Raw genomic sequence first — 20302 nt, 5'->3', positions numbered from 1 at the left:
TTTTACTTACACTATATTGTGTTCTCTCTGTTGTGGAACTCTATAAGGTAGATAATAGTGACAGCTTGAAACTATCCATTTAACAAGCATCTATGTCTGTTAACACTTTTTCAGACATAATCATGACCTATGTATCTTACCCTTGAAACAAACCATGAATTATATCCATGCTACAGTTCTATACAGCCCTATCTGGTTTAAAATCTCTTAAAACCAATTATAACTTATTTCTAAGTACATATTTGTGATGATGTCGGTGGGGGTGCCACAACTATTACGCCCCTGTCATGGACCGATCACCACCTCCTGCGGCTAGACTTCCCCCTTGCCACCCCCCACCGTGGGTGCACGGTGCCAGTCAGATGGTACCGCCCTAGGCGCCTAATGGACCCTGATAAGTTCCAGGCAGCGCTTAGGGACTCGCATGCACCCCCTGCTCACAGCTCGGCGGAAGCCTTAGTGGAAGCCTGGGAAAAGGCAGCCACGGAGGCTCTGGACCGAGTTGTACCCTTGCGGCCTCTGACCCGGCGCAGATCCCAGCGAGCCCCATGGTTCACTGAGGAGCTCCGGGAGATGAAGCGTCGGAGACGGGGCCTAGAGAGCCGTTGGAGGTCCAGTCGATCCGAATCCGACCGATTGCGACTAAGAATCCTCACCAGGTCTTATCTCACTGCGATAAGGGTGGCAAAATCCAACTACTTTTCCACCCTCATCGCGTCCGCAGATAATCGCCCGGCTGCCTTGTTCAGGGTGACTCGCTCCCTATTAAACCAAGAGGTGAGGGAGGAACCCTTGCAGGGTCGAGCCGAGGAATTTGGTCAATATCTGCTGGATAAAATCGCTCGGATTCGAACTGGTCTGGACTCCAACTGGGCTGAGATGGAAGAACAAGACATGGACAGTCTTGTCGACGTCATCTGGGAAGAATTTGATCCTGTAACTCCTAAGGAAGTGGACAGGATTATGAGAAGGTTGAGCTCCTCCACATGCTTACTGGACCCGTGCCCTTCCTGGCTGGCCTATGCAGCTCGAGAGGCGACACGAGGCTGGTTCCTTGCGGTCATCTCTGCTTCTCTGAGTGAGGGTCACTTCCCCACCGCCTTGAAGGAGGCGGTGGTGAGACCTCTCCTCAAGAAGCCCACCTTGGACCCATCCTCTTTGAATAACTTTCGTCCAGTCTCCAATCTTCGCTTCCTTGCGAAGGTTGTTGAGAGCGTGGTGGCGCACCAACTTCCTCAGATCCTGGATGAAGCGGTTTATCTAGACCCGTACCAATCGGGTTTCAGGCCGGGCTACAGCACGGAGACGGCATTGGTCGCTCTGATGAATGATCTCTGGAGAGCCCGGGACAGGGGCCATTCCTCTGTCCTAGTCTTATTAGACCTCTCGGCGGCTTTCGATACCATCGACCATGGTATCTTGCTGCGACGCCTCAGGGGACTGGGAGTGGGAGGCACGGTTCTGCGTTGGTTCTCCTCCTTTCTCCAGGGTCGCTCGCAGTCGGTGCTGACAGGGGGACAGAGGTCGACCCCGAGGCCTCTCGCTTGCGGAGTCCCTCAGGGGTCGGTCCTCTCGCCTCTCCTGTTCAACATCTACATGAAACCGCTGGGTGAGATCATTCGCAGTTTTGGAGTAGGGTACCATCAGTATGCTGATGACACCCAGCTTTTTATCTCAACTCCTAAAAATATCAGTGATGCCCTAGACGTGATGTCCCGCTGCCTGAAAGCGGTCCGGGAATGGATGGGGAGAAACAGGCTTCAACTGAACCCGGACAAGACTGAATGGCTGTACGTACCGGCAAGCCAGGAGATTCAGAACGTCCCACTGCTTAACATTGGGGACAAGTTACTTCCCCCTGTTGATAGGGCCCGCAACCTGGGTGTCCTCCTAGACTCGCAGCTCTCCCTGGAAGACCACATTGGAGCTGTGACCAAGGGGGCCTTCTCCCGGGTTCGACTAGTTCGCCAACTACGGCCTTATCTGGACCTGGATTCCTTACGTACAGTCACCCATGCCCTTGTGACATCTCGCCTAGACTATTGTAACGCTCTCTACATGGGGCTGCCCTTGAGATCCACTCGGAAGCTTCAACTGGTGCAAAGTGCGGCGGCACGGACACTCTTGGGAGCCTCCCGATACTCCCATATCACACCTCTCCTCCGTGCGCTGCACTGGCTTCCGGTTGCCTTCCGTGTGAAGTTCAAGGTGCTAACAATGACATTCAAAGCCCTACATGGCATGGGTCCGGACTACCTACGGGAGCACCTTCTGCCGATATCAGCACCCCACCGTCCTGTGCGCTCCCACAGAGAGGGCCTCCTCAGGGTGCCACCGCTCAAGGAATGTCGGCTGGTGGCCCCCAGGGGGAGGGCATTCTCAGTGGGTGCGCCAGCCCTCTGGAACACCTTACCAACCGAAATCCGGATGGCCCCTGACCTCCGTACCTTCCGTCGCGACTTAAAAACTTTCCTGTTCCAGCAGGCTGGCCTGGCATGATAACGTTAATTGGGGTCCCAGTTTGTGTTCATTAGTGTTTCTTATTATTTTATTGTTCGGTCTGTATACCTTCCTTCCTCTGTACACCGCCCCGAGTCCCTCGGGAGAAGGGCGGTTTATAAAAACTAATAAATAAATAAATAAATAAATATTTATAGAGAAAGACTGCATACATGTGGAGGCAAAGAGAATTGCAATTAGAAATCTGTTGTATTTAAACCATTGTTATAGCTGCCTGACTCTATATGAAAGACTCTTTATGTTAAAGAATACAGATCTCATTAAAAAAGGCTTTTACAGCAGTTTTTGACACTAAACAAATGTAATAAACTAATTCAAATTGAGAATTTTTTTTGCATTGTGGATGATTTAGACATATACTGAGAGAAATAAGTATTAGAGGGAGAAAGATATGGAATGACCAATTTTATTTGTCCTAATTACCTTCTTCCTGCTTTTCACTTGTGGTGTGTAGAGGGACAGCTGTTGACCATCTATAAACAAAGATAATTTTCACTATAATTTCTTCAGTAACATAAAGATAAAATCTATCATGTAGCCTGCTTCATTTATGAAACAATACCCAGGTTTGTCACTGTTAATTGTTAATGTACAATGCATGTAATTTTAAGTAAATTTGTAATCCAGCCCTATCCTTACCCTAGAAAACTATGTAGCATAAAAATTTGGGAAATAAGTCCCTAATTATTCCCTACATCCATCACTTGGGATTGCTTGGGGTTTGGAAATCAGAAGGGAAAAGGGTTGAGCAGAGAGAAGACAGAGGGTAGGCCCTGACTTTGTGCTCTAGCTCTCTACTTAAATTCTCTCCTTGATCCTGGGTTAGCAATTCCAGCCAAATGGGCTTGCTGTGGTCCATATTAACCAGATGTTGTTTATTTCTTTACCTCTTCAGACTTTGGCCGTCTCCAAGCAGCTAATACGAAACATGGAAAAAGAGAAGCTCTACGAAGCTAATTCTCTAGAATGTGAATGTCTCATAGAAAGATGGCTATCTGAAGAATGCATGAATGCTGTAATGAGCTTCCTGCAGAAGAAATCAAATCTCTAGTCCCTACCCAATCATGCAAAATAAATTGCTGTAAGTTGTTTCTGTTCCCTTACTACAAAAATTGTCATTAAATGAATACCTTGGATATATATCCAGATGGTCCCTTCATTCTGGCTAGTAGAGCTTACCTTTTTTTCTCTTTTAGAATTTTGTATTTTGACATGAATTTATGATGCCAAATGCACTGGAGATGCCTGTTTGGGCCATGAGGCGGGAAAGCACTCACTGCTTTGCATGCAGAGTGAATTTCTTTGAATGTGACAATGACCGTTTGTCTTCCACAAGGGATAAGAGATTCAATGTCACCAAAATTTGCAAGCTCTTGGAGAGCTGATTGATGATCATATTGAAATGACATGGTCTTTGGTATCCATCTATTGTGGAGAAAGGGAAAAAAAACACACACAAAATAATGGCACTATCTGTATTAGAAAAAGATTATCAAATATCTGTTTTCAAATGCATGCAATAAGGATTAATACTTTACAGATAATACCCGAGTTACGAGCGTTCACTTAATGCTCATTTGAAGTTATGCCATAAGCACCTCCTAGTGTTTATGAGAAAATCCCAAAATTACAAACGTTGCAGCACCACGGCAGTTGTTCGCCCTTACAAATGACTGCAGAGGCTCTGCAACATTCACCCTATTCCCTCCCTCCCCCCCCGCTCCCCACAACTGCTTCCCTCTCTCCTCTCTGCCGCGATTTCTGCCTTTGAGGGAGAGGAGAGTCAATGGAAGCTCCTGGATGCCATAATATCGCGCAGGTTCAGGCACCCATCCTCTTTTACAGAGAATGGGAGCCTGAACTCTTGCAAGATCACGGACCCCAGAAACTTTCATTTTTGGTGCAAACTCTGTGCTGCTCACCCCCCCCCCCAAAAAAAAACCTCCTTTCCTCCACCACTGGGACACTTTTTATCTGAACGGAGACCTTGAGGAGATGGGGAGCCCCATCTGTGTACAAATTGAATGCTTGAAAAAGCAGCGATTCGCTGTGTTTTCAAGCATTGCATTTGCTCACAAAGTGAACTCCCCATCTCCCAAGATCTCCTTTCGGATAAAAGGTGTTTGAGTGCCTAGGGGACCCTTGGAAATGCAGCGGATCCCTGCATCTTGAATAGCCCGATAGGCGCTGAAACAGTTTTTATCCGAACGGAGACCTGACAGAGATTGGAAGCTCCATGTGACTGCCAATGGGGCGCTTCAGAAAGAGAGCAATCCTCTCTGTTTCTGAAGCACCCCATTGGCAGTCACACAGAGCTTCCAATCTGCCAGGTCTCCTTTGGGATAAAAACTGTTTCAGTGGCAGCGGCTTGGGTTTCTCAACTCCGTCCAAGTGGAAGAAAGCGGAGGCACAAAGCAGGATTGCTCTCAATAAGACCAGCAGATGTGAGTGAGCAGCGTACCCACTTCTTTTTGAGAGCAATCCTGTTCTGTGCCTCCGGTTTCTTTTGGACAGAGTGGAGAAACTCAAACCGCTGCCGCTGGTTGAGTTGCGAGGACAACAAGGAGAAGAGCGATCAGGATTGTACTACAGGCTGGTCAGGCAAGGAGTAGGTTAGGCTGGCTGGGTGGGTGGGGAGGGGAGATGGCCACTCAGGTGGCTGCCACCACCGCCACCAGAGGCTTGGGTTTCTCCACTGTCCAAGTGGAAGAAAGCGAAGGCACAGAGCAGGATTTCTCTCAATAAGCCAGCGCACATGACTGAGCAGCGCACCCACGTCTTCTTGAGATTAGCAAATGTGTGGGCAAAAGCAGGGAGTGATCTCATTCGAGGTACGAGTTTCACTCCCACGAGTTACGAATGGGATGGGCAGGCTCCATTGCATTCGTAACTCGAAGACGACCTGTACAACTTCATTATACTCTGATGCATTTTGCACAGTTTTTATGACATTATATTAGTATGTCATATGAATACAGGTTTTTTTTAAAAATAAAACTATGGTTGGCACATATGCCATTCAGATTTTATTGCGGAGCCAAGAAAATATCTCCCAGGTTTTTTTCCCATGGTGGCTTCTTTAACAGTAAAAACTGAAGATAATGTGAGAAGAAAAGGCATGAACAAGGTTGTCATTGGTTAAGAATAAGTATGGATGTATGATCAAGACTGAGATCACATGCAGAAAAAAGGAAAGAAGGACTCTTTCTACATGTAGTATTTTCCTGGTGAAAATCTCACTTATCTTGTTATTTTTTGCCTTACTCACTTCAATGCCTTGAGTCAAGTTTCTGGAAGATAGCGCTGCTTGGAACAAGAGGCAGCTCAACCTAATAGGCCATATTGTTGCTGATAGACCCACCATGTTAGTAGTAAAGTAAGTATTAAAGCGGCCACTACCAGGCGTGTTTCTTCCTGAAGTGCACAACCTTTCTTCCCCCAATGCCTACAAAGTATTGTTATGAGCTGCAAAAAAAGACTTGGAGGGATGAGACTTTGAGATGCCAAGACAGACTGGTTCTGTGGGAAAGAGGAAGACTATTGGACAGCTTCATTTTTTAATAGCTAGCATAATTGCAAAGCTCTGACATACAATTCTGTTTTACTATTTTTGAAAATAATTCAATGTAATTAATATATATTTTATTAAAATGTTTTATTAAAATGACCCATTAAAATAAACAATGGTATATGACAGTATTCTTGTTTTTGACCTGTTTGTATTTATCTTAGTAATGTTATTATCCAAAATATTATCCATTCCCCATATCTACTACTGTTGTCATCATACCAATTCCCCAACCTATTCATCCTGCAAAGAAATGAAATATTTTTTTTAGCTTCAGCAGTTAACGATTTGTTCATCTTTCTTGGATTAGGCCTTGATGCTAATACAGGCATATCTGCTCAAGATATCATCACTTTGTAAAAATGCCGCTGGGGGGGGGGGCGAAAGCCCTAATAAGCAGGCATATACATAGAATGAAGGCTATTGCTTCTTAGATTGTAAGCCGCCCTGAGTCTTCGGAGAAGGGCGGGATATAAATGGGATTAAAATAAAATAAATAAATAAACTCTGTGAACTTAGGAAGAATCTGAAATATCTATATCACTCAAAACCAAAAATGTTAGGAATTCTTCGGAGTTTTGTATTGTGATAAATCAACCATCAACAGACAAATAAAGCTAAATTCCACGTGTGCACCATTTAAAAGATAAAACCAAAAGTCAAGGGAAAAAAGTCAAATAACACTGTCCTTAACAACCAGCACCTGGTTAAACAAAAAATAGCCCAAATAAACAATGAAAGAAGAAACAGTTTTCTAATCAAGGAAATTTCAAGCAAGAATCTACACTCCAACCAAGACTAGCAGGGCAAGCTGCTACATGGAAACAGTCAGCAAACTTTACGTACTTTTCTAGTCACTGATGCTGTTATTTAGCTGGTAATGAAAGGCTGCAGAAAGACAGCCAATCTCAGAGAAACACCACATACACAACAGTTCAACACTGAGCTATACCTCAATATTCTCTACTTTTGTCATACTATATTTTGTAGAGGTTAGTAAATTCTGTTTCTCTAATACTGTTTGGTATTGGAAAATAAATTGTCTGTGTAGCAAAGTAATAGGGATTTTGGAGTAACAGTAAACTTGGAGAAAAAGAACAATAGAGACTGAATGGACTATAGGAGATGCAATGATAAAAAGAATTGTTTATTTGTATCTTACCTTGCAATGATAGTTGCTAGTGGCAAATCTTCTCTATACACTCCAAAAGCTCTAGGTTGATTGGCAATCTGGTTAGAAACCCTTCTTTTAGATAGGGGCATATGGTTTGGCGGTGGTGAACAATATGCCTCTTTAGGTATCAGATTCATTGAGAAATTGTCAAAGTAGGAAACCTTATAACCTGAAGAGAAGGGGAGAATTGCCTGCAATTTAAAATGCTCTGGTAGTTTGCTTATTGTTGTTGTTGTTAGCTGCGAAGTTGTGTCCGACCCATCACAACCCTATGGACAATGTTCCTCCAGGCCTTCCTGTCCTCTACCATCTTCTGGAGTCCATTTAAGGTCACGCCTACTGCTTCAGTGACTCCATCCAGCCACCTCATTCTCTGTCGTCCCCTTCTATTGCCCTCAACCTTTCCCAGCATTAGGCTCTTCTCCAGTGAGTCCTTCCTTCTCACTAGGTGGCCAAAGTATTTGAGTTTCAACTTCAGGATCTGGCCTTCTAAAGAGCAGTCAGGGTTGATCTCCTCGAGGACTGACCGGTTTGATCGCCTTGCAGTCCAAGGGACTCGCAGGAATCTTCTTCAGCATCATAGCTCAAAGGCCTCAATTCTTTGGCGCTCGGCCTTTCTTATGGTCCAACTTTCACTGCCATACATTGCAACTGGGAAGACCATAGCCTTGACTATACGCACTTTTGTTGACAGGGTGATGTCTCTGTTTTTTAGTGTGCTGTCTAGATTTGTCATGGCTTTCCTCCCGAGGAGCAAGCGTCTTTTAATTTCTTGGCTACAGTCTCCATCTGCAGTGATCTTGGAGCCCAGGAAAATAAAATCTGTCACTACCTCCATTTCTTCCCCATCTATTTGCCAGGAATTGAGAGGGCCGGATGCCATAAGTTTGCTTATTACTGGCCTTTAAACTCTGCCTTTGTTGGGTCACCATTTGCTGGGTCACCATTCAGCTGGATACAGTAACATGTTCTACATGGGGCTCCCCTTTGGAGGCAACCCGAAAGCTACAGCTGGCACAACACAGGACGTTTGGCTGACCAAAGTGCTGGACATCAATCCCACCAGCACCGGGTAGCTTCTATTTGAAAATTACTATATTGCTTACTACTCAGCTTCCAAGTTCAAAGTACTAGCCATCCCTTTTTAAGTCTTGCAGAGCGCAACTCCAGTTACATCATTATTCCATAATGTATGACGTATATACATCATGCATCTGCTTGCCATTGCAGAATTTACACACCCAATTTATTCATTGCAGAATGACCTGCTGACAATCCCTCCACTTCAGAGGTACATCAGGTGTGAACAAGTCCCTCCAGCAGTAGCCCTCCCAATTTATGGAATTACCAGCCTCTAAAAGTACAACATCTACATTTCTAGTCTTTTGAAAATAAGTTAAAACATTTTATTAATTGTGTCATTGTGCCTTTGGCATAAACTGAAAATGGGTGTCTTGATTCTTTAACAAAAAGCAGGTTTTTTATTGTATTGAATGTTTAATTGGCTGATATGCTATTGACTGCTCAGAGTAGGTGGCAGAAAGGCAGGCAGGAAGGGATTTAATTTAATTTAATTTAATTTATTAATATTTCTATATCGCCCTTCTCCCGAAGGACTCAGGGCGGTGTACAGGGCAAGAATAAAACACAGAGTTACAAAAATTAAAAAGTAATTAAATACATGCCCATAAAAACAGTTGATACATTAATAAAAACCCCAATAAAATGATAGTAAAAACCCCACCAATCCCCCCTCAGGCCAGGCCGGCTTGTTCGAACAGGTATGTTTTCAGATCACGGCGAAAGGAGCGAAGATCGGGTGCTGTCCGGAGCTCAACCGGTAACTGGTTCCATAGCTCCGGGGCGCCCACAGAGAAAGATCTCCCCCTGGGGGCCACCAATCTACATTCTCTGACCGGTGGCACCCTGAGGAGTCCCTCTCTGTGGGAACGCACAGGGCGGAGGGAAGTTGACGCCGGCAGCAGGTGTTCCCTAAGGTACTCCGGACCCCTGCCATGTAGGGCTTTAAACACCATTACTAGTACCTTGAATCTCACCCGGAAGACAACTGGCAACCAATGCAGCTCACGGAGCAGAGGTGTGACATGGGAGTATCGGGAAACTCCCAACACAACTCTCGTGGCTGCATTCTGTACCAGTTGGAGCTTCCGGGTGGTCCTCAAGGGCAGCCCCATGTAGAGAGCGTTGCAGTAGTCTAGTCGAGAGGTCACGAGCGCGAGTGACCGTGCATAGATCATCCCGGCTTAGATAGGGCCGCAACTGGCGCACCAGGCGAACCTGGGCGAAAGCCCCCCTAGTCACAGCTCCTATGTGGTCTTCCAGGGTGAGCCGTGAATCTAGGAGGACTCCCAAGTTGCGAGCCCCATCTACGGGGGGTAATAATTCGCCCCCCATAGCGAGAGGTGGAATGTCCGAATAAACCTGGGATGAAGGTATGCAAAGCCACTCGGTCTTGTCGGGGTTGAGTTGAAGTCTGTTCCTCCCCATCCAGACCCGAACCGCCTCCAGGCAACGGGACATCACGGTGAGGGCATCACTGGGGTGGTTTGGGGTCGAAAGGAAAAGCTGGGTATCATCAGCATACTGATGATACCCAACTCCAAAACCACAAATGATCTCACCCAGCGGTTTCATATAGATGTTGAACAGGAGAGGCAAAAGGACCGACCCCTGAGGAACTCCACAAATGAGAGACCTCGCGGTCGACCTCTGCCCTCCTGCCAACACCGACTGCGAGCGTCCCTGGAGATAGGAGGAGAACCACTGTAAAACCATGCCTCCCACTCCCAATCCCCTGAGACGCCGCAGCAAGATACCATGGTCGATGGTATCGAAAGCCGCTGAGAGGTCTAATAGGACCAGAACAGAGGAATGCCCCCTGTCCCGAGCCCTCCAGCGGATGTGCCCTTACATTTAATTGTATGATAGCTTTTTTATTATACACTAAGGATGAATGTGAAAGACCCATATTTTACCCTGCAGTTAACTAACTTAAATTTATAATTTATAAATAAGATTTAAAAAACAGGAAAGGAAGGATTATAGTAACTTGCTATTTAGATCCTTCAAGAAAAAATAAATAAATGTCATTTGCTGTTGGTTTTCCCATTTCCTTTTTCAATCTAATTTCAAATATTTTCTTTCTTATTCTGCTATTAAATCTTTTTTTAAAAAATCTCTTAATCTTTTGTTCCAAAGCATTGAATTGGATTTTCCAGTTGGGCACTATTAAAAGCTCTCCTTGAAAGAGAAGATTAATTTTATTGAAATATAATTCTTTCTTTATCCCACTTCAGACATTTTTTTTTCTTCTAAAATGCTAGCATTTAAAAATCGATGCAACTTTTCAGACTGCAGTTATTAAGAAGTTAGCACTTATGACAGGCCAAACAAACTCAGTGCAGTCACTATCTCAGAATCCAAGTCACCCAAATAAAAACTACAACAATGCAATTTTGAAATAGTATTGTTTTGCTTTAAGCCATATCCAATTATAGTCAATATGAACTCCATAATAACAACTGTATCTGCCTTACACCCAAATTAATGCAATAGTACCAATCTTCATGTACCATGATCTCATACCTCTATGATTTCCCAATTAGGCTACTACAAGGTGCATTACATGGTGCTGCCTTTGGAGATGATCCAGAAGCTAAGTTACAAGTCACATCATAACCAACATCAACAACAGGCAAAAAGTTGCCTCAAGATAGGCATCCCATAGCCAGTCAAGTGAGGCCCAATGTTACTTAGAGCAGAATTTTGAATTGCTTCTGAAACTTCAACACATTTCTGCGGATGCCAGTGCAGAATTGTGCCTCTATTAAAACTGTTGCCTTGGGACATAGTAGGCTTCTGAAGCCAGCTGAAAATCCTGCTGTAGTCAATTTCTTCAAAATCCTAAGTCAGGGGTGTCGCGACGTATCGTGATTTTTTTCCCATTGCCGGCAATGGGGTGAGCACGGTTTTGTTATGATGCATCCGGCCCGAGGGCCAGCAGTTTGACACCCCTGTCCTAAGTGGTGCAATATTGGGAGGATAAACCAGGCAACACTTACACCAGAACTAAAACCACTCATATGGTTCAGTCATCCAGAGAAGCCTTCTGAAACTCCACTGCTTCACGTTCAAGGCACATAGGAGTATGTGGGAGAGACAGTGCCCCTATGGTAGTTTCCATTCTATTGAATTACATTTCCATCCCATCCTTCCAAAGTATGTAAAGGTACCACTCTGCTGGTATTTTGGAAATAAAGCAAGTTTTATTTCAAGGAGAATTGGGGTCCGTTTGACTGGTTGTGGCATGCTTATCTTCAGTTTAACTTTGATTTTGTGTTTTTATTGTGATGTTTTCTGTTTTTATTCATTCCTTTGCACCACACAGAGTCCTCCAGGCTTGGAGTGGGTTTTAGATTCCATTAAATCAAATTTAAAAAATAAAAATAAAACTTTGCATCTGCTAGATTTTCTACCTCACCTGTTTCCTATCCCAAGAAGCGAGTTGTGTTCACAGGTAGTCAAGTTTCTTTAAAATTGAGAAATTGCAATCTATACAAATATTGGCAAACATATTTTTATGTAGAAATGTTCTCTAAAATGGATATATGTGATACAACTTACACTTTTGTTGATCTTCACATGCACATTGAAGCAATATATCTCTCAGTGGATCAGGCAAATTGTTGTAAAGCATAGAGAGCTTTAGGAACACTTCATTTATCTCATCCATCTTATCACAGTGTTTCAGCTTCTGAGAGTTGACCAGTGGTGGTAAGTTCAAACTAGATCTTGTCACAGGCCTGATCCTTGAAGCCAAGCTTCCTTTCCTTAATATTTGCTGATTTGTGGCTGGTCGTGGGAGGTGAAGACAAGATCTTTTCCAAAAAAACATCCTGAAAAGCACTGATTTTTAATAGTTTTTAAAGGAAAGCAGTTGTTATCAATACAGAACACAATGGCCTGACTTTCTCTGCCTATCAAACTCTATATTGGTGGTAAAAAGCCATTTTCCCTGCCCCTACCACTATGTGATCTGGGTGTCATAAGAGCAATGTGATGTCACAGACAAAGAGACAGAAACTATACTATCAAAATATACTTAATGGCACTGCTGACTTTGACATGATTAACTGGGTTTTCAAGAATTAGCATGACATTTCAATGAGTAAGCCAGATGAAATGACTAAGCGTATTAACCCGGAGAGTATTAGCTTTACTCCCAGACAACCCCCCATCCTGTTTGGAGTTAAATTAACTTCCTCCAGTGAGTTGTATCATACCTTTCCTTTCCATAATCATAGAGAAATCCTATAATGTCTCCATAAAAATAGGACCTCATTTGGAATTCTGATTGTGTAGCTACTTCACTTTTCAGTTCACATACAGTACATATACATGTCCATACTGGAAGGAGACTAAATAAGGGCAATAAGGAAGTGAGTATGGTCCTTTGAACCTGTCCACAGTGTTTTAAGCTCTGATCATACCACTGTTTTTTTTTTCCTAAAGTACCGGTAACAAAAATAAGAACATGGGGTAATGGGAAGGAAGGTGAAGTGAACATCTAGAAACTAAGTCTTTAAAGCCTTACAAAAGACAGGCAGATCACCACATCCTTGAGCGTGTGCTTACCCATAAATCATTCTCTGCTCTTCCCCAAAGTCATGGCTCTGATTAAAAAAAGGCCTAGTTAAGTAGACGAATAATTTTTGGAAGAAGCTTTTTGTGCAATTTCATGACAAACACTGAAATGTTTTTCTAGCTTGTTTTCTAGAAAACCAATGTATGCTAGTTCTTTTAAAATACTTTTGTTGAAAGAAAAATCATCATCAGGGTCCAGTCCAAGTTGGGAATAAAAAAAATGGAGACTGCTTTAGAAAGCAGATTGTATTTTACTGAAGAGCAAAGCCAGACAGGAGCGTGGCTCTGGGAAAGCTGATCACATGGAGCAGGGAGTGGTGGGTTTTTATACCTTCTTGGGCTTTTGTGTTTAGAGTTGTTCCTGTGGCATGAACTTTGACCTGAGATTCAGTGTGCCTTTCTGTTATTCTGATGGTGTTGGGTTAATCCTATTATGTCCTAAAGGTCATATCCTGCTTCCCTGGGACGGTGACTGATGGCTATGTCCTGTGTTGGATTTTTGGGGGGTGAGGAGTTGTTAGTTCTAGGGATCTTTGTCTTTCTAATCCCATCAACTCTAAGCTTCCTGGTACCAGTCTTTCTGAAAGGATTGTGATATCTGCATTTCTACAGAGCTGGTTTCTGCTTGGGGGAGGAGACTTGAGGCTATTAAGAAAAACTGGGCATGCTTTTCTACCTTTTTAAGATCCTTTGAGGAAATATAATATTCTGCCTTTTTAATATTTCCTTCTCTGGAGCGGGGGGGGGGGGGCTGACTTCCCACACTTCAGTACTCTTCCCTTTTGCAAAAAGACTTCTAATCATTAGGTTCAAATGCAGGATTTCTCAACCACTGCAATAGGTACCCAGGGTGGTTTCAAAAGATGTGAAAGGTGATTCATCTCCCCAAATCTAAGGCTTCGGCTAGTTGGTCAAACTACTGCAATAAGTTTCCAACTGTGTGTGCTGAGGCAAGTTTGCTTCTTGATCATGTGGTCAGGAGGAATGAAGGGGAGGGGGCTGCTTCTCACTCTAATTGTTGGCAAATGCTTTGCCAGCCTCCCCACACACACATACTGCCTCCTTTTGGTGCTTATTTTGGCAAAATTGAAGAGCAGGTAAAAGTTGTTGAAATAAATATAAATATGGCCATGATCCAACATCCAGAATTTGTACAGTTCTTTTTTTTAAATCCCATTTATATCCCGCCCTTCTCCGAAGACTCAGGGCGGCTTACAATCTAAGCACAAATCAATGTGCTTAGCAATAGCCTTAATTCTATGTATATGCCTGCTTATTAGGGCTTTCGCCCCCCCCCCAAGCGGCATTTTTACAAAGTCAGCTTATTGCCCCCAACAATCTGGGTCCTCATTTTACCTACCTCGGAAGGATGGAAGGCTGAGTCAACCTTGAGCCTGGTGGGACTCGAACCTGCACTAATTGCAGGTTCTTAGATGGATTCCATGCAAATGTGTTGTTTTTCTGTTGTTAGATGACTTTGTTTCTATGAGGCGAGCAATTTTATTTCTTTTTGGCTGAAAGAAACACTTACATATGCTCTTATTTAAGGAGTTATTTGAGATTCTCATCTGTCTTGTTAGTGGAATAGAGCATCAGCCTTCTCTCAAAATTAGCATGTATTGTTTTTCTAAATAATGCAATGATTGGTGTTTTACAGCTCTAACATTGTTATCTAAATATGACCATGTAATTAAGATTGACCATAACGGATAAACGTACAGTAATAATAGCAGTTTTCAAGTCACAAAAACTGCTAATTTCACTTTATTTTGGTTGCTCAGACTGTATCTACGCTTTGTACTCTGCGTCATAATGTCCTGGTGATTGATGACATATTAACACTAAAATGCAAAGGTGATGCTTAGCGAGCTTAGAGACTAACAGTATTGATTTTCAGTGCTCATCAATTTTCTAGTATTCTGATCCTTTTTTTGCACCTTTTTATCTAGGTTCTAGGTTAACTAATTAGTTTTAAAGTTTATTAACATTAGTTAGTTAAGTTTAGATTTTGTGGGTTTTTTATAACAAAATTACATATAGTTAGATTTATTTAGTTAGATATCTAGTTTTTGGCCACATATTCATTTCTTTAGAGTTTGGTTGGAAACATGACGGCATAAACCACTTTATCCCCCAAAAGAAACTACTGCAAACTCCTTAAAGTGGTAAACCTGTTGGTAATAATATCAACTGGACAAAAAGTTTTTTAAAAGCTCAGAAGAAAAACATGGAACATGCACTACTTATGGCACCTGACTTCACTCCAGTCTGTTAATCTTGACGAAAAAAAACCCCACTATTCAGTAAATTTTATGCTGCAAAGCTATATTCTGGTAACACTGTTATGTAAGTTTTAAAAATGGTGACAAAAGCTTTTAAAAGTATTAAAACTAATTGTGCTTTTTGGCAATATTTTATTGACCAGCTACTGGACTCGCTAAATGCTAAATTGCACATATGATTGGATCTAACTCTTTAGGACTCTTTCTCATGGCCAATGCCTTTCTTCTGGACTCAGTTTGTTAGAAAAATTATGCCAACGTACACTGCCGGGCTTTCAGTGTTTTGCCTTGGTGCATGGAGCGGTTCTGTTGTTCTTTCTGCCTCTCTTGCCATACCTTGTGAGGCTTTGGTAGTCCAGGGATAAAGTATGAATGCTGGACAAGGTAGCCAGAGATGTTGGGAGTGGCATAAACTGCCAGGAATGCAAAACAGCTCTTTGTGATAGGAGATCTAGTAAGGAATCAGCTCCACCACTGCTTCTCTTGCCACCTTGAAGGGGGGAGGGGGGGGAGAAAGACAGAGAGAGAGAGAGAGAGAGAGAGAGAGAGAGAGAGAGAGAGAGAGAGAGAGAGAGAGAGAGGAAAGTGGGGAGAGAGAGGGACATTGACCTCAGCATGTTTTAAAAGGGGGGATACAAATACTTAGAAGCAACCATGGATGCTTTAGTATGTGTGAAGTCTATCCCTTTTGCCTTAGCAAGAATTACAGAGTTATTAGAACAAATATTTGGGTACTGTGGCATTTTGCCAGATTATTTTACTTTTCCTTTAATTTCTTGCTTTTTATTAGTATACATGCCTAGGATAAGAGGGTTAAGTGGACCAGTAGCATCAGCTTTGATTAACATAAAAAGACGAGTTTCATGCTTTTGAAAATAAACCCTCTATATCACCTTTCAACACATCCAGTTCACGTTTTATGGCCGAGAACTGCTCAGATATTGAGATTTGAGCTGTGAGCAGGCATTGTTTCGCCAATGTAAGCTCCCCAGAGTTGCTCAACAGTGAGATGGGTGGCATATAAATTTAATACAAAAATAAATAAATAAGAACCCAGAGGAACCTCTCCTTCTGATTTTGGCTTGTCTTTAAGCTTGTTCTTAATTCCCCAGAGGCTGGTAGATGGACTAATTAGTTGTAATGATGACACCCAAGTGAAGACATAATGACCCCCCATTTAGTTCTTCCCGAACAGATTAAGGAAAGGTCTGACAGCAGTTGTTTTTCCAACTCTCTCTGAAGGTCTCATTCTAACACATCAAATTTGTTTGAAATAAAAGCAACATTTATTTTACTTACAGATCCTTTTCATGCCAAGTGTTTTTCTATCTTTGGTTGTTTAGCTGCTTTTGGTAAAGGGAGAAAGTCCAGGCTGCTGACATTTTGATTTTAAAAAACAAGGTTGGGAGGAGAGGAGAAAAAAAACGACATACCTACATCGGGTTTGCATAAACTAAGAGCACGAGCTAATCTGTTGTAGGAAAAAGCAACGAAACATTGTCCTGTTTCTCCCCCCCCCCACAAAAGATGATAATAATAATAATAATAATAATAATAATAATAATAATAATAATAATAATAATAATAATAATAATTAATAATTATTATTATTATTATTATTATTATTATTATTATTTTATTTATATACCGCCCTTCTCCCGAAGGACTCAGGGCGGTGAACAGGGCACAGACTTTAAAAGACTTCCCTGCCAAAGGCAGATAGGCTCCCCAAAGATGTAGGCGCCTGTAAGACCTCGCAATGAACCCTCTCTCCCACCGCACAATTTCCACACTGCGTCAGGACCACACTTGCCTCCATTATGACCCCCGCTAACCAGGCAAGGGGGAGCATTTCACACAACCCGAGCAGGGCTGCGTCGGCCCGAGAGAGCCTACCCTTTTGCCATTGCTCTTTTCTCCCGAGAGAGGCCAACTGGATGCGCCCCGTCAGGACTAGGAAAAGAGCGAGCGGCCAGAAAGGGGCGCGGGGGAAAGCGACGCCAGGGGAAGGAAGCAGGCGAATGCCTCGCCCTTGAGAAACCCGAGGGTCCTGGCGGGCTGCGGCGGCGACGGAGCTATTTCCATGGCGAGTAGCGGCCCGCAGCGCACTCTGAAGGCCGAGGCGCAAGGCGCTAAGCCCAAATTTCGCTCCGCCGCGTCCTGCCCCAGCATGTACCCAGCGAGTGGGCGGTCTGCGCCCTCTTCTCCTCCTAAGAAAGAAACGCAGCGAAGTTTCACAAACTTCCCAGGGTAGGGAACGCGGGCGAAGGCCGGGAGGGCATCCCCGACACCCCAAACAAGCGCGCTGCGAGCAGTGCGCGCTTGCCTGTCTCGCGGCCGGGTCGGGCCGCCCTTGCTTTGCGCTTGCTCTATCTAGGTTTCTAGATTTTTGTATTATTATTTTAAATTTAATGCTTTTCTATTACATAATATTAGGTAGGTCAAAGTAATTTAGTTTAAAACTGAGATTGTGTTTTTTTTGTTATTTGTGGTTTTTTGTGCATCGAATCTGGGCTTTATTTGCATGTGAAAATTAGGTAAAAAATTAATACAAATGTTGGAGTTTTTTTTATCTGAGGGGTTTTTTTTGTCAGTCTGGGTTCATTTGAGCATGAGACCCTGATTAAATAGGTAAAAATAAATTAGTTTAAAACGGATGTATGGCGATTTCTTTGCTATCGTGTGTGTGTGTGTGTGTGTGTGTGTGTGTGTGTGTGTGTAGAATCTAGGTTTGTCTGAGCATGAAATCTTGGTGGGTTTTTTTAGGAAGCACTGCTGACTTGGAAGAGGGCAATATGTGTGGGAATTGACAATGCTTTCTCTCTGGCTTTAAGGGGGACTTCAGCCACTACCTTGAAAGGAAACTGACATCTCTTGTCCTTGTAGTGTGTCTAAGGACCACTTTTTTCAAGCACAGTGCAATCAATCAGGGTTGTAAGGAGGAACAGGTTTAATCTCAGCTGCTCCATGCTATACTGTACACTTTCATGTTTTTACATGTGGCATGCATATTTAAGATGCATCTATATAGACAAACATAAATGAGAATGTAAACAAGTATTTTGGTGAGAAAGTACATTTAATCCCAGTTTACCGCTATTTCATAATTTGTGTTTTAAAAATAGTCACAAATATATTATAAAATTAAAAGTTTTACCTTTCCACCTGATAGGCAACCTTGTGCTTTCTGCATATTTGGAAGTATAGCTAATCTCATTTCTAACAAGCATGCAAATATTAGAGGATTATAATCCCAAATATCTTGGCTGCTGGTTTGTTATCTTGGTACTTAACATGCCATATTGTTCTTTCTTTTCTAGCTCTGCCTCTTCCGGTTAGTATGACCACTGCAATCTAAATTTTCTGAATGAATTCATTTCTAAATACAGTAATCTCTTTTTCACTCTTTCAAGCAGCCATGGAAATCAAGTAGGATTTGTACTTTTATCACAACTCTTTTACTTCTTTAGTCTACCATTCACACAATATAGTGTCTTTTATTCCCAATTCATTCCTAAACAAATATACAATCTATTTTCAGCAATTTCAGGAGAAAGCAACAGCATATCTTTACAGAAGCCATTTTGTTGCAGGGTTATAATTTTCCAATCCTTTAATACACTTTCAATGAAATGTCCATTGAATTTTTACCATAATATCCAATATGACTATTTATATTCTATGGAAACCAATTATCAAATGTTACGTTTTAGACAGCATCTGTGTTTCTCTGTAAGGCAAAAACATATATCCTCCCACTATTTTGGTATCATTTATAAGATTATGATTTGCTTGATTCATTTAAGTTTCTTACAGCCCGACTGGTCATCCATTACACTACCTAAATACATTATTGCCTTTAAGAACAAACACTAAGAGCTCTGCTTCTTTTTCTGTCCAAAATAACTTCCAGACTTTGATAACCCTTTAGAAATGCCTTTTTACTTCTTGAAACCTGACTTTCTCCTCTACTGTGCTCAAATACAAAAACTGCCAGGGTTTTGTGTGCTTCCTGAAGAAATATGACATGTCTCTTTCGGAGGGCTAAAGTAAAGAATATCTTGGTTTTAGGGGATAAAACCCCCAAACCTTCAATTTTGCCCATTTTCCCCTTTCATCTTTAACAACTGCTCTTACTGTTGCTTTGCAGCCTGTCATTCCTGTCTACAATTTCTCCAAATTCTCTCACTATTCCAGAGGTGGTGTTTTTTTAAATTTAACTTTGGCATGCTAAACCTTGTAAAATATAATTTAGCAGAGCTCTGTCCTTTGTTCCTATATTAACAATCTATTATTATTTTCATTTCTTGCTGCTCCTGATGTACATATTTTTTGTGTCTCCTAATCCTCAACTGCATACAGGCTGGGTGAAAAAAGCAGGGTTGACAAACCTGCCTATCTGAAGGAAAAAAAAGAAGCCATTCCTGGTATTTATGGGACAACGCTGCCAATCAGCACCTTGTCTCACCAGGTACATGAATTTCTTTATTAAATGAATCTAATCCTATATGCAGCACTCATTCTATACCATATCTGTTGTTTAATGATAAATGGATGGTTTGTCATATAATTAGAGCTATTGTGCTTCAGAAAGATGTTTCAGAAAGTGATTGTACCTTTAGGAACACACCTCTCCCACCAGAACTGCCATGTGATACTAGGAAAAGATGTGGTTGTTTTAAATACTTGCAGGCAAATGCTACATCTGTACTCTTAAATTTGCTGGAGCATCTTTCCTAAAACTGAATTCAAAGTGCTGTATTGTATGGCCTTATAAATATACTTCATTATCGTTTTGAAGAAGCAAAATATACCCAAATCTCAAGTCAGAACACTATGCAAAGAAAGACCCAGTCAAATGTTGATTAGAATAAACAGTGACGCATGCCATTTTGATACATACTAATATCAATCACAATTGAACAAAAGTAGTCACAACAGAATACTTTTCTATAGTGCAGGCGCTGATATACTGAACCAAGCACATTGTTCTGAAGGCTTGGGCATTGTTTTTAAAGAAAACGTTTTTTCAGAGGTACCTATCATACGTTGAATATTTGTTGATAGCAAGAAAAGTTATAAATTATAAGAAAG

General features: G+C 42.2%; 2 protein-coding genes across 2 annotated transcripts in view; one reads left to right on the top strand and one right to left on the bottom strand.

The window, feature by feature from the left end:
• ECI2 (enoyl-CoA delta isomerase 2) overlaps positions 1-3778 on the top strand; it is a 33980-nt gene extending 30202 nt beyond the window's left edge. Inside the window, exon 10 of the mRNA XM_081325941.1 lies at positions 3416-3778. Coding sequence (XP_081182067.1) covers positions 3416-3571 — 156 coding nt within the window. The 3' untranslated portion in view covers positions 3572-3778. The remainder of the gene's footprint in view (positions 1-3415) is intronic.
• Positions 3696-12177, bottom strand: LOC308666689 (testis expressed protein 56-like; the record flags this gene model as incomplete). Its single annotated transcript, XM_081325583.1, has 3 exons — positions 3696-3945; positions 7251-7431; positions 11907-12177. The coding sequence occupies 3 exons, from the start codon at positions 12175-12177 to the stop codon at positions 3696-3698; spliced, it is 702 nt and encodes a 233-aa protein (XP_081181709.1).
• Between the last annotated feature and the right edge of the window lie 8125 nt (positions 12178-20302).

Source organism: Vipera berus (genome assembly GCF_964194415.1).
Source record: "Vipera berus genome assembly, chromosome: 3".
In the NCBI taxonomy this organism is placed as follows: domain Eukaryota; kingdom Metazoa; phylum Chordata; class Lepidosauria; order Squamata; family Viperidae; genus Vipera; species Vipera berus.
The sequence above is the reverse complement of the archived record's forward strand: the minus strand, read 5'-3'. Positions and strand labels throughout refer to the sequence as shown.